Source organism: Parasteatoda tepidariorum, chromosome 6, assembly GCF_982258835.1.
Source record: "Parasteatoda tepidariorum strain Cologne lab strain chromosome 6, Ptep-v5.0, whole genome shotgun sequence".
In the NCBI taxonomy this organism is placed as follows: domain Eukaryota; kingdom Metazoa; phylum Arthropoda; class Arachnida; order Araneae; family Theridiidae; genus Parasteatoda; species Parasteatoda tepidariorum.
In genome coordinates, this window is record NC_141760.1 from 57,322,841 (window position 1) to 57,337,210 (window position 14,370).

General features: G+C 28.4%; 1 protein-coding gene and 1 long non-coding RNA gene across 2 annotated transcripts in view; one reads left to right on the forward strand and one right to left on the reverse strand.

Moving 5' to 3' along the window:
- Positions 1-11,537, forward strand: part of LOC107441319 (cartilage oligomeric matrix protein) — a 317,408-nt gene extending 305,871 nt beyond the window's left edge. Inside the window, exons 22-25 of the mRNA XM_043046110.3 lie at positions 2,786-2,969; positions 5,005-5,102; positions 6,405-6,544; positions 9,929-11,537. Coding sequence (XP_042902044.1) covers positions 2,786-2,969; positions 5,005-5,102; positions 6,405-6,544; positions 9,929-10,101 — 595 coding nt within the window. The 3' untranslated portion in view covers positions 10,102-11,537. The remainder of the gene's footprint in view (positions 1-2,785; positions 2,970-5,004; positions 5,103-6,404; positions 6,545-9,928) is intronic.
- LOC122270078 (uncharacterized) lies at positions 5,730-10,046 on the reverse strand. Its single transcript, XR_006225590.2, has 2 exons — positions 9,909-10,046; positions 5,730-5,888 (listed from the first exon to the last, which is right to left on the reverse strand). It is a non-coding gene; the product is annotated as an uncharacterized LOC122270078 (long non-coding RNA).
- Positions 11,538-14,370: the final 2,833 nt, after the last annotated feature.

Here is a 14,370-nt window from a genome sequence, read left to right on the forward strand (position 1 = left end):
AATTTATAATTTAAAATGAGCAAAAAAATATTAGTGCAATTCACTTCCTTCTTACGAAAGAAACAGAAAAAAAAATCACATTTCCTATTTATAAAAGGAAAAAAAAAAGTGACCTGTAATTAGCTTATAATATTGAAAATGATGTAACTGGATTGCTTTGAAATTATTGTAACCTCTAACAAAATTTATAACGAGTGTATAATTCCAACAAAAATTAAATCGTTATCTTTTCTCTCTTGAAAAAGTGATAATTTTAATAGAGAATAAAAAGAAACCACTTTTGAATTGCCATGATTTTGAAAATTAATTTCCTTCTTTTTAAAACATAACGGTTTGATAAAAGTCAACGAGTTAATTATTATTTTAAATTATAATTAACAAATTTAAAACCTACCTTTTTAAAAGATAAAATACATTTTGTTAAAAAAAAAAACAGATTGATAAATTTAAAATAAGCAATAAAATGTTAGTGCAATTCATTTCCGCTTATGAAAATAACAAACCCGAGGAGAAAAAAAACATTAATAATTCAAAAAATGAAGGGGGAGGGGGTTGCGATCCATTATTAACTTATTATACTAGAAATAATATTATTGAATTTATTGCAACCTTTTGCAAAATCTATAATGAGTGTTAATTCCAACAAAAATCTAAGATAGTTCTCTCTTCCCTCTTGAGAAAGTGATAATTTTCTCCCTGTCATTAGTGGTTATGAATTTGAGATAAGCTCAGCTGTATTTCTAAAACCTCAACTAAGTTTGTCTCCGCAATTAAAGGCAATCCAGAAAATTTAATTATACAACCACCTCAAATGCTAAAAGCTTCTGCAGCAGAAATATTGTAATACTTTTACATAATTTAAGGGGGGTGAGAAAGGCTCAAAGGAAAGATTAAAGTGAGGTGAGCCCTAATTAATTTCTCAACTACGTGCAACGGTTGGCATATTATTTCACAGAATAAAGGAAAAGGGGGGTATTCAGAAAGGGGGAGGTGCAGCAGGTGGTGCTGTAGCTTACTTTCCCTTTTCGAGATTCAAGAATGTGATTTAAGACAGAAGCGTGATTTTCATCATCCGCAAAAATGGGAAGGGTCCTTTAATAATAGTTCAAAAGCATCAGAATTAATGAATTTTTATTTGGCTAACAATACAAAAACTGCCTGCAGAGGAGGTGTGAAAAACGTTTTTTTTCTGGCTAAATGCTTCTTTTTTAACGTGAAATTACCCGTTTAGGAATAATTAAGGCGGGGCGAAATTAACTTCTTGAATAGATATTTATTTGGTGAGCGATTAGGAATCTATCGTTCATATTAATTATCCCACAATAAAAAAATGAAGATAAATATATCAGAAAAATGATACGGAGGTTAGAAAGAGGTTAATTAATAAAAAAAAATGTTTTGTTGTGAGAGAGAAATTAATTAATGATTGAAAAGATGGCTCGTATGGAAAGCGAGGTGGATAGCAATTAATAAAAATTTTCTTTAAATAAACGTGCTATAACATAACAAATGAAAGCAATCGAGAATTTTGTTTTCTTTTCTCCTTGTTTTTTTTTTTTTTGGATTCACATTTGAAGTTTAAAATGTCATTATAGAAGGACAACGGAAAATTAATTGGTGCAAAATAATTAATTTTTTTAAGCTTAGGTAAAATCACTCTTTCGAGTACCTTGATTTATTATTTTACAATGAGTAATCAATTAAAATAAATAGCACCGTAATTAATTAAACATTTTTGTTTACAATAAAAATAAACTATTCAACTTCATACTACTTTCATTGATTTATGAAGGTATATTAACAAGTTTTTAATTATCTCTTGAACTGTCCAAGTATAAAGTTATGAGTTAAAATTGTCTTAATTAACGTTAGCAAAAATTTTTAGCGTTATAAGTTTAAAATAATTACTATTAATTAGCAGAATAATTTTGGCATGCCTCACGCCTTTGTATATCAGTTTACCACACGAAGTAAAATATAACAATCGAAATACAAATTAGAGTAAATATGTTTCATACGAATGAGAAGTAGAAGGAAAAACTAAATTTTTTCGTAATTAACTACAACTACTTTCGAAATGTAGTCACTTTTTTTAGGAGACTAATTTTTCTGTGAATCTTCATTTACACGCAGGTTCAAAAGGGCTTTGAATAAAAATTAGCTTATTTAAACAAGGGGCACAATGATTAAGAAATATTTTTTTAAAGTTTGCATGGGTAATTTTGTTTTAAAAGTTTTTACGAATCCATTCTTTAAATTTCCAATTTCCTCCAGTATGCCTTTCTCGACAGCGAATATTTAATTAAAAAGAAAATGTTAGGAACCTATCAAATATTTTCAACATTATTAAGTCGACTTTCGATTTTATTAGATTCGTTTACCCACAGATAATTCCATCAAAAAAAAAAAAAATTATTTATTATTTTTTTAATAAAAGTCGAAACATTTTGTAAGGTATACGATTTATATCATTTTAAAAAGTGAAATTTTATATGAAAAATTAAAAATTTGTGTGAAATTGGTCAAATAGTTACTGAGAAATCAAAATTTAAAAAAGTCGTACATATTAAATTCGAATTCTCAGGAACTAGTTGACCGATTTATTTTCCGTACTGCACATCGAAAATATTCTCTTTTCCATTGAAATAACATAAAATAGACTTTTACTGCTTAATGTGTGCATTTGATAGTATGGTCTAAGTGATTAAGTGACTATCATTCATAATCATTAAAATATAATGATAAAAAGAAAAAATTCTTACAAATTCTAACTTATCAATTTCAGCTATCAAGATAATTCCAATTTCTATGTTGTTATGTGGAAGAAAAGCACACAGACTTATTGGCAGGCAACACCATTTCGAGCAGTAGCTGAGCCTGGTATACAATTAAAGTTAGTAAAATCATCTACGGGACCTGGACAAATGCTAAGAAATTCTTTATGGCATACAGGGGATACAGATAAACAAGTAAGAATTTAATATCTTGAAAAAGTTACGTTTAAGCTTCATGATCCAGAATGTGCTACACATATAAAAGGAAAAATAAGTATTAATGGCCTTTTTTTTCAGAGTCTGTAAATAAAATGAAAAAAAAATCTCTCTCCCTCTGTACTATACCAATGTGGTTGACCGAATTTAAAATTATGTTTAAATTTTAAAAACAAATTGGCTATAAAAAAAAAACTTTGAACTATCTGTTAAAAAACCAGAACTAATAAATGTTCAGATTTATAAACGATGTCCAAAAAATATAGAAGCAGTAAAATATTTCGCGAAATAAGCATTGCATCAAAAATATTTTAGTGAAATATTTTCATAAGATAAATAAATGGCATCCACTTAGAGTAAAGATTAGGATCCTTCAGAAAAACAACCTGAAATAGACTTACAAGCAGATTTTTTAAATTTTGGTTCCTATGGCACTGTAATTACAAAATGAGGAGGAAATAGTTTTAAATGAAGATATCTTAAGAAATATCAAATCAAAAACTAAAAAAAAAATTCTGATAACACCAAACTTGATCCCCAGATCCTGACACTGGGCTATTAAAGTACAGAGTAAAGTTTGATGTCATTAGTGCTTTTTTCCCTCCAATATATAGTCTTTTTTTTCTTTTATTAAGAATATTTCCCATGCATATTTTAAATTTTTTGGTTTGATGCATATGTGTAGAGATATTCTTGGCCATTAGCATAAATTTTGGACACCCTATACATATTTTCTTCTTTCGTAACCTCTTAAGCAATTATTATGTGCAAAAGAAAGTCATTTTTACAAAAGAGAAAAATTACCCTCTATTATCTAACGATCTCAATTTTTTTTTCATAAAGGAAAAAAAAAAAAAAAAAAAAAAGAAATTTTCCAAGTTATTATAAAAGTTTCATTCTCTCTGTTAATGATAAATATTTAAAAGTAACTAGGAGGCTTCGCCCCCTGCTCGCTGGCGCTCGCCAACCCCCGGAATTGCTTTCGCAGTTCATATCGGATTGCTCCGCAATCCGATGCTCGCGCATTGGATACGTTCTTAACGTCTAGCTTTTGTATACTTTTTTGAACACTGAAGTTCCGAAAACTTTTCACTGTAGAAAATTCTAAACCTGTGCATTTCAATATTAATTTGAAATTGCAAACAGTTCACATATTTTTCTTAATCACACTATTCTAGATTTCAGTTGTTGCGAAAAGTAACTGTTGTAAGTTTTGTTTTAAAGTCTTTTCCACCAGAGGGCAAAAACCATGTGTTGTAAAACAATATGAAATAGTACTGAAAGCCGGATGTAAAGCATCGGCTTCGATGAAGACTATTTTGTGAGAATTTTTTTGATAATTCGGTGAGAATTCACCCGATTAGACATATGATGCTCACTACGTGCTCTTGAGCGCCGAAGTCTATCAATTAAAACGTATTAGCGTTTTATATAATATAGATTAGCCATATGATGCTCACTATGTGCTCTTGCGCGCCGAAGCCCATCAATTAAAAATTAAAACTGTTACCAACGTGAGAAAAGAAATATCATCGGTTTTATTGATACATACGTATTAGCGTTTTATATAATATATAGATATTAAATGATAATATAATTCATAAATTAAACTCATAAAATGACATGTTGATAAAATGTATTATTCAAAAGGTACATTTGAAGTTAAACAATATCACGATAAATAACAGTTTTAAAACCAATCATTGTGGTACAATTAAAAACTTACATTGGACCATCATTTTTGTTCAGAGAAAATCGCTTTAAAATGTATTGCTATCATGAAGTACTTTTTTTATAGTGATTTACTGAGTCAGTAAAACTTGGCACAAAAAATATTGTTTAAATGGATTGAAATCTAAAGTATCAAAAATTGAATTATGTTCTCATTTAGATTGCACACTATTTTCACATGAAATGTGAGAAGATTCATTTGTCTAATGTTGCACCAAATTTGCACAATATCATGGTTAAGTGTACAGTATTACTATTCAGAAAATAATTCATATTTTATCAGGTCAAACTACTATGGAAAGATCCAAGAAATGTTGGTTGGAAAGAGAAGGTGGCTTACAGGTGGTTACTTTTGCACAGACCCCATATAGGACTAATCAGGTAATATAATTTATTTTGAATATGCCTTTTTTCATTCATAGAATGAAAACTTAATTTTAAATTTAGAATTCATAAACACCATTTATCAAACAATATAAAAAGAAAACATAATTCTTACTATTTTTTCTGCAGTGTGTTAAGAATTAAAATGAGCTCATTCATGATAATAATGAGGATATAAAGTCAGTGGTTAGAGTATCAGCCTCCGGTCATGATAGGCTGGGATGGCTACAGAGATCTAGAGAAAATTCCCTACAGATCTGTCTAAATTGCGGAATTGGCCTCATGAGCTGCAATTTCTATGGGGGTTCTGAGCTAAGCCAAACTTTCACCTATGGGGTGCTATCTAGTCAAATGAAAGACGTACCTTCATGACTTAATTCGCAAAACCAATGGCTGGTGAGCTTGGCTAGTTCAAGTGTTATTAGGATATAATTTTTAACACAGGGAAAGGCATATACATTCCTGTTTTTAATTCCTTACATATACATCAGTTCATTGAAGTTGTGCACACACCTTATGCTGATTACCTTATTGCCTATGGATGTTATGTGACACTTTATTTAAATGAACATTTAGAGATTTAATAGGCTCAAATACTACAACAAAGGATTTTGAAAACGGTAATTATTGGATACAAATTAGAAGACATTTTATTTTAAATTATCATTTGTAATACAAAATACACAAAATATAAAAGTTAATTTACAAGGGACTTATTAATTCGTTCAAAAGAGACATCTCGAAATGTCTACTTTTATTCATCAGGCTTAGCTCTTCCTTCCCCTGAAAACCAAAAATAAACTAATGTAATAATATTTACACACAACAAAGTAATGAGCGTGCAAATGTGTATCTGAATATAGACTAGAAATAAATTCTTAATAATTAAAAATAAAATATAATATATAAATGTGTGTTTGCAGAACAGTACTTCATCAGGGGACACACTGCCTGCAAACACACTGGAGCCTTGTTTTGGTTAATTCCACTAACAACAGAAAGGCTGTGTGTTTGCAGGCAGTATGTCCCCTGATGAAGTACTGCAAAGACACATTTATATATAATATTTTATTTTTAATTATTAAGAATTTATGTCTTATTTCTAGTTTATATAATACAGATTTGGTTTCAGCTGCCTTGTGCCCTTTCCAATTTGAATTAACTAAGTAAAGTTTCTGTGTGTTTATTTTCCTCTTAGTTATCATTATTGACCAAGTAAATTGTATTGATTTTGTGATTGGATATCTGAATATAGAATTATATTACTTTAACTAACAGTAAGTTCTTTTTCTATTGCAGGCTTCGAATCTTTGAAGGAGAAAACATGGTAGCAGATTCAGGAAATATATTTGATAATAAATTAAAAGGAGGTAGATTAGGAGTATTTTGTTTCTCACAGGAATCTATTATCTGGTCTGATTTAGTCTATAGATGTAATGGTAAGTCTTATGAAGTCAACTTTAAACACTACAATATTATCTTGATTTTCCCTTTTAAAGACACTTATCTCATATGGTGGAAAAGTATATCCACAGAAATAGTAGTAATTAGCATCAGTACATAATTTCCAGTAGCTTTATATTATTACACTCAACAGAACAAGCGTTAGAGATTAACTGTACACAACATTTTCTGAATTAGTATTTAGTGTAAAGTTTCAATCCCCATTAACTTTATATTATTTATGTGTAACTAAACAAGTTTCAAAAGTGTAGTTATAATTAATAAAAATTCATAAGTATCAGAAAGCCAGCAAAATACTAATTTGTTGAACTCATCCCCATCATTCAATAGTGTTCACCTACATAAGGGAACAAACTCATTTTTGATTAAAAAGAGATGTAAACTATTAATTTACAAGAAAAAATCTACAATATAAATTGCATTTATGGGTAAGATTTGTTCAATAAAAAAATTCCTTTCTTATACATCCTGATGGAATGATTAAGAGTAGAGTGATTCAATGTAATGGCTACTTTAAATTATTAGTGATTAAAATTTCATTCTGATCAAATAAATGGTATAAGAAAACACATGAGTTACCAATCATTTTTGCTGTAGAAATAAGCTAGCATGTTAATTTTTTATACTTGAATAGCTAATTGAAAGAAGCATGGTTGATATTTCAGTGACTCTGAGTAAAATACATTTAAAGTTATGATTAGTCCTTACTCATGTTTGGCAATTTAATTTTCTGCCAAAATGAGATGTTTTATATGGTTATTTATTGACTGTTATTTGTTCATCGCATTGGGAAGTTCCGTTAATCATATAGTGTGATGATAAAGATTAATGTAGTATAGTAAAATAAAAACTTACCTTGAGAAATCTCAACCATGAATATTAAATTCATTACATGAGCATTTTTTGTGCAGAAATATAGTTATTTTAATAACCATATTTAGCTCCAGTGCAAAATCAATGAGGCTGAGCCTATTTTCCCTAATACTGATGGATATATGTTCTCCAATAACAGGTTCAAAGTCATTTTTATTTCAATCACCCACTATCACTTTGTATTTAAGTCACTATAGAAAAAATCTTTTTATATCATATTTCTCCTTCCATTAATAGCGTCATAACATTACAATATCCAAATCCTAAAAGCATTTTCTGACAGATTAATCCAGTTTTCAATTCTTTAGAATGCAACGGAAAAATGGAAGACCAGGGTTTTACTCTTCATGTACAGGTGCATCACCAATGACCTGCCTGGCTTGAGTGGTCTTTCCAGTAACTAGGCTACCACTGACATTGCTAAATTAGACTTAGATACACAAACACCCAGTTATTATTGCCTGAACAGCAAAATTTCATTTAATTGTTGATGAAATCAAAACATACTGAATATCACAAATTTGACCTTGTCAATAATTTCACCAATCTTGGTTCAAATAAATTTTGATGCTGCTAATCGTTTGGATAATGGATTAAGAAATTTTTTATTATCAAAACTAATATGAAGGAAAAAATAAATCATGCTATAAAATCATCATTAAACCTGTGCTCACATATGGCTCAGAAACCTGAGCAATGACAAAAAGATACTTGTTATCTTCGAAAGAGCAGTAAATAATAATGATTGTGGGGGTATGGATTCAATAATGAGCAGCATAGGCTATAGAGAAGAGACAGATATCACACTAACATAAACTACATCAAATGTGAACTTTAACATCCACAAGACCTTGTGCCATTAAATAATTCAATCAATCTTTAACATCCACAGTTTTTCAATATAAAAAGATTGGAATACAAACCAGAAGAAATGGGTTGAGATTTCAAGGCACTAAAGGTGAAGAACGAGAGAAGAAGGTCTTGGCCCACCAAGTCTATCAAGTCAAAGATAACGATGTTCAGTAAAAGTGTGCAAGGATAATTACATTTTAAATACAATGTGTAAACCTTCACTAGGGAAATGTTAGGCTGAAAATTTTTTTTCATGAAGTGAAGATGATTTACTCTTAGATACAAACTTGATATATCCATTTGAAGAATAAGTACAGTGCACAAAAAAATAAATAAACAGAGCATCCAGAATAACTTTTGATCAAATGAGCACAAATTTTCACATAACAGAGCTCAATCTTAATAGTTCAAGGTGGTGATCTCAAATTGATAATTTACACAGATGATATTTTAAGTTATAAAGACACAAAATGTACTTTCTCTGAGTAAACATACCTCTCTTTCAGAATTCAGATTACTGAATCCAAAAATATAGAGATAGCCACAATCTAGTTCCAAAGTTTGAACCCCTTAATGTTAATTTTTGCATATTTCTTCATATATTGAGAACTTTTTAGGCAAATTGAAAATTTTGCACACAATTGTAAAATGTGTTTATTCAAAGAAAATTGCGCATAAAAAATATCTTTCATAGTCAAGAAGTTTTTCAATTGTACGGCATATAAATTTTTACATTATTTTAAAAATTATAACTATATGAGGCAAAACAATTTTTATTAAATTCGCTCTTGAGATATGATGAACTATGCAAATCGCAATATTGCATTTATTTTGCTAAATTTTGGACCTATCTCCAGACTAAATTATTGGGACCATATTTCAGCTACCCTTTACATTTTTAGAGGGCAGCAATCTCAAATCAGTTGAAAAGAAAGGTATGTTTATTCAGAGAGAATAAGTTTTTGTGTCATTTTCATAATTTAAAATATTGTATGCACTAATTAATTACCATATTTAAGGTCATTCCCTCAAGTCATTAAGATTAAATCTTAGTATATGAAGATCTGATCATTAGAGCAAAAGTAATTCAGGGTGTTTTTTTCTCTGTACCATACAATTGTAAGCTTTTTAAAATTAATGCACCTGCATATTCCTTAAAATTTAAAGTACAAGTTTTTCTGTTCCAAAAAACTGGTTTAATATTCAAATGAAAAGTAGTGCATAGCCGGAAAATTTTTAATAAAATTAGGCCCAAAGGGTGAATGCTTAGAAGGTTGAATAAAAATTAGGGGATAAATATATACCATACAAAATAATTAACCTTAAAATTTTCATTATACTTTAGTTTTTTTCTTATAGCTAAAAAAAAAAACATTTTTCTTTATTTTCAGCTTAAATAAATGGTGAATTGAAAATGGTCAAGATAATGAGTCTGGCATACATATTATTTACAAAGTATGCAAAAGCAGAAGAATCATTTTAAATAACTTTTAATGTAATGTGAAAATTATGAATAATTAAATAATATTAATCAAATAGTTAATTATAATTAGCTATAATTTTGCACAAATAAATATTTATAAGTCTTGGAAAAAGAAAACTAAAATTATTTACCAAATTTTTTTTCTTTTCAGAGGCTGTTCCAGCAGCTGTTTATTACGATTTACCTAGGATACTGCAAGGAAAAGTAGATATCGATACAACCAGACCATCAGACATAGTCCAAATCGGTCGAAGAACTGCAGCTCTCACAGCTTTGACGGAAACTTCAAAAAAAAGATACCGAAATCTAAGACATGGAAGATAAAATTGAGGCAAAAATGAAACGCAATTAAGAGATGAAAATAAAAACGTGAAATTGTAAAAATATGTATCTATTCATCACAGAAAAAAGCAGCTTACATAAACTCATTGTAAATTATTTTACAATAAGTGCATCTGCAATGCAAAACACAATGGATGAACTGAGAGATAATTTGAGAACTATAATAAGTTGAACTTTATTGCTACAATGGCAGCTTATCATTCTCTCACCAAAAATTATGACATTGAAAAAAAAAATTCTAATGTTAAACTAACTCTTATGTGTCTGTTTTAGACGAATCTCCCAAAGAACATAAATTCCAGGTGATCTACGAAACAAAAGTTACTCAACTGCACCGGCATTTTATGTAGTGAAGGTTTTGTATAATGTTGTAAATGAAATTATTCCAAATTTATTTTGATCATTAGATCGTTAATTGCTTTAGTTATATAATTTGTATTTTTGTAAATTACAAATTGCATAAATAAATACACCAAAGGTTTCTCTTTCATAAATAGAACAATTTTATGGATCTGACTATGATATTGTTCTTGACATATCACTTTCAACATAATCATGACGATGCATTTAAATAGAAAAGAAAATGAAAATAAATATCAATTAAATGCATTTTCATTTCTTCGTGTTAACCGAATTTGATAAAATATCATCCTTTAAGCTATCAGATATGATAAAAACAATCACTTATCTACAAATAAACTTAGTTTCATATATGCTCATATCAATTGCAACTCATCTACATGTGATCTATCTATTGCATATTCTAAAAAAAAGCTAAAGCATTTGCCAACATATGGTTTAATATTAAAGCATTACATTTTAATTCCAGCAAAAAATTTTGTCCCTTGAAAACAATACATCAGTTTTTTAATGACTTTTTTACTCCACTAAGTGACAAAATACATTAAGTATAAAATCTGGTCAATTGCAAATAAAATATTTGAAGCTTTAGTTTCTTTATTAGAATTAGTTTTGAAAAAAAAAATATCATTTGAACTATGAAGGTGATATGTTTTGGATATAATTTGAAAAAACAAGAGTTTAATATTGATTATAAAAAGTAATAATTGTAATGCAAATCATTAAAAGTTAAAGTATACTACTAAAATTAAATTATTACATTAGAGTAAAAATATTTTTTAACATTGTATAGTATTTATGATCGTGTAAAAATTACTTATACAACAATTTTAATAAAAATACCGTTTTGTCTTTAAACTGATGATTTTTTTCAGTTGTTTTATCTTGTTGCAATTTTCCCTTAAATAATTATTGTATATAAATGTTTGTACTCTATTGTAGATCATTGTCAATGGAAAACATATCCGAATGGTTAAAATTTTTTAGAAAAAATAAATGTCATTTTCTGTATTCATTTACTGATGAAGAACTTTGATTAATAAAATTGCATGTTATAACAAGTAGTTGTTTACTGATACAGCCATAACTAGAAAAAATTTAAAAAATGATGACTGACAATTCATAAGGCTCACAGAAATTTAAAACATTTTAAGTTCACTTTAATTTCAGAATAGTTGACCACTTTTAATATCTTGATACATCTCCTTTAATTTACAAAAATGTTTGGGTAGATACTAAGTAGTAAACACAATTTGTTACTTCTTTCTATCTCTACTACTTTTAAATTATTTTTGGTTGCGGCCACTCTTGACTGACTAAAGATCATTATATTTTTTTCACCTTAGAGATACAAAATAAAACCAGATAGAGTTCCAATAAGTGTGGGAAAAAATATTAATAAAACTCCTTACGAGATGACAGAGGAAATTTTAACTAATATGTCATGAATTGCTTAAAAATTCAATAAAATTAGTAATAAACAAAAATGTGTGCAAGGTGTCCAGTAAAATCCATATCTACCCACTATTTTTTCTACAATTTCAGTTATATAGTAGTAACTTAACACAGTAAAGAAATTATAGATATGTCCTAGCCAGAGGCTAAAATATATCATTTAAAAAAATCAATCAATTGCCATATCTTTTTGTTTGCAGTTGTTTTGTTTAACCTTATTGAAGAGTTCTTATTCCCATTCCAATAAAAACTTATTCATTATTGGTTGCTACTAGCAACTTATTGATCATCGATGAATTTTCACTAGACAGGTAAGTGAGATGTCGGCTTGGACATCTCTTTAGGCTACGAGATGGGGTTGCTCACAGTATCACTTGATGGAAATCTTTGAAGTAAACATTTCTTTACTTTAAAGATACACTGAGGTAATTAGTTGTTTATATTTTTTACCAAGATAATTTCTTCTCATCAAACGAAGGAAATCACAAACAAATGCACATTATAAGTGTTCTATTCTCAGCATTTGCATCCTTAGTATTATTATCCTCCCAGTGCTTAACTGAACTAAATGGATTATGTTTAACAATTTCATCATTAACTTTTTATCTTATCACATACCCTTTTCATAATAGAAACATTAACTCTACAATTATCAACAGTTATTTTGTAGTACAAAATCATTTCATTGTACTTAAAAGCACATATAGGAAGGTGGAACAGACTGTAAAGTGATTACTTACATCATCGAAAATGCTTTATTTCTTTGATTCGTCATTTATTCAATTTTCCCCACATCAGTTTTATAAGATCTTGAACCTTCTAAGTCAATGTAATGAATTTTCAATCCCTGCCATTTTTAGTTGAAAGCGATATAATACAGCAGTTGTGGCTGGTGACAAGAAGGTCCTGAAAATTTAAAATATTTATGCTGAACCTAAAGTAATCTCTTTCTATAAATATATAATTATTTTTAAGTAATGAAGTATCATAGAAATAATATTTTCCTTTAAATGCTATGAAAAGATGCTAGCAATCAATCAAAATATAAAAATACATTAAAAATGATAAGATCTTGATTTTAATTTTATAAATAAAATATTAAATTGACAGATAAAAATCGTCTTACCTTAATTTTCTCACAAAGCTTTTCAATACAAACAAAAGAGATAGTCAATTTCACTTGTTTTGATTCGTTTAGCAAATTTCCTGTTATTGAGAAAGCTGTAGAGTTATGCAAACTAATATTTCATTAAAAGGCTAATAAAGTAATTTCCCTCAAGTTCATTCAGTAATTTTTGCTTAGAATGTCAATAAAACATTCTGTTTGGCTCAATCTGATGCGACTGATAGATGGGAAAACTCTTGTTGAGTGAAGGAATTTTTAAAATCTTTAATTTAGCTGCAGAAGGGCTTCATATGCCCTTCATCATAATCATTGAGAAGAAAAATCTTTCTGAAAGATTTCCAATACCTAATTTGCCATAAATTCCTTTTCCTAATTTACAGTGAGAGAATTAGTTTTTTTTTTTTCACTTTCCTCTACGTATCAACTTAGCATCATTCTCCTGTAGTGAAATTATTTGATAAATCTAATGATATACAGTTCAACATTTACCAAAAACAGGCACTTTTTTACAATCAAAATAAACAAACATCCTTCCCTTTAACTTTAAAAAAAAAATTTACTTTCATAATCTGTTAAATATTAATAAATATTTTCTTTCATTCTCTCCTCTTGCTGCTTTTTCAATATTTAAATATTTATTTCGCTTCAATAAGCAGACCAAGAGTAGTTGAAAAAACTAGAGCATTAAAGAAAAACTAAGGATACTAAAACTAACGAGAATGATAAGTTATGAATATTAATAGTGTTTAGAAACACCAGCAGAGGTATGTTTCCCTTTAAATTATGTTTTTATTAAGAAAACCTACTAAATTCTGCTCCTTGTTTTATATTCTTCTTTTATATATATGTTATTTTTATTTGATTATCTGCCCAGCTCTTTCTTCACATCAAATAGCAAGGGGGGGAAAATATATCAATGAAAGAGAAAGTACAAATTACCTTCTGCTCACTTTGATTTTTGTTTCCAACCTTGCCTATAAGAAATCCTTGTATTAAATTGATATAATTTACGGTGGATTCGTTATTTTTTTATTGAATAATGCATGTTATTAATGTTTGTTTACCTCTAAAATCCGACATCCGGAAAAATTGTTTAATGGACAATTCTGTATAGGGACTTTCCAGTGAAGTTCCCAAATAAATCAGCCAGTTCAGGAAAAAAAAAACAAAACAATAGAATTTGTTTGTGTAACTAATTTTTAAATTAGCAAGACTTAATAGGTTATACGAGATTATTTATAATACCTACAAAGTATGCCCAACAAATAAAAATAATAATAATCCGAAACAGAATTTGTCTTAAACATATT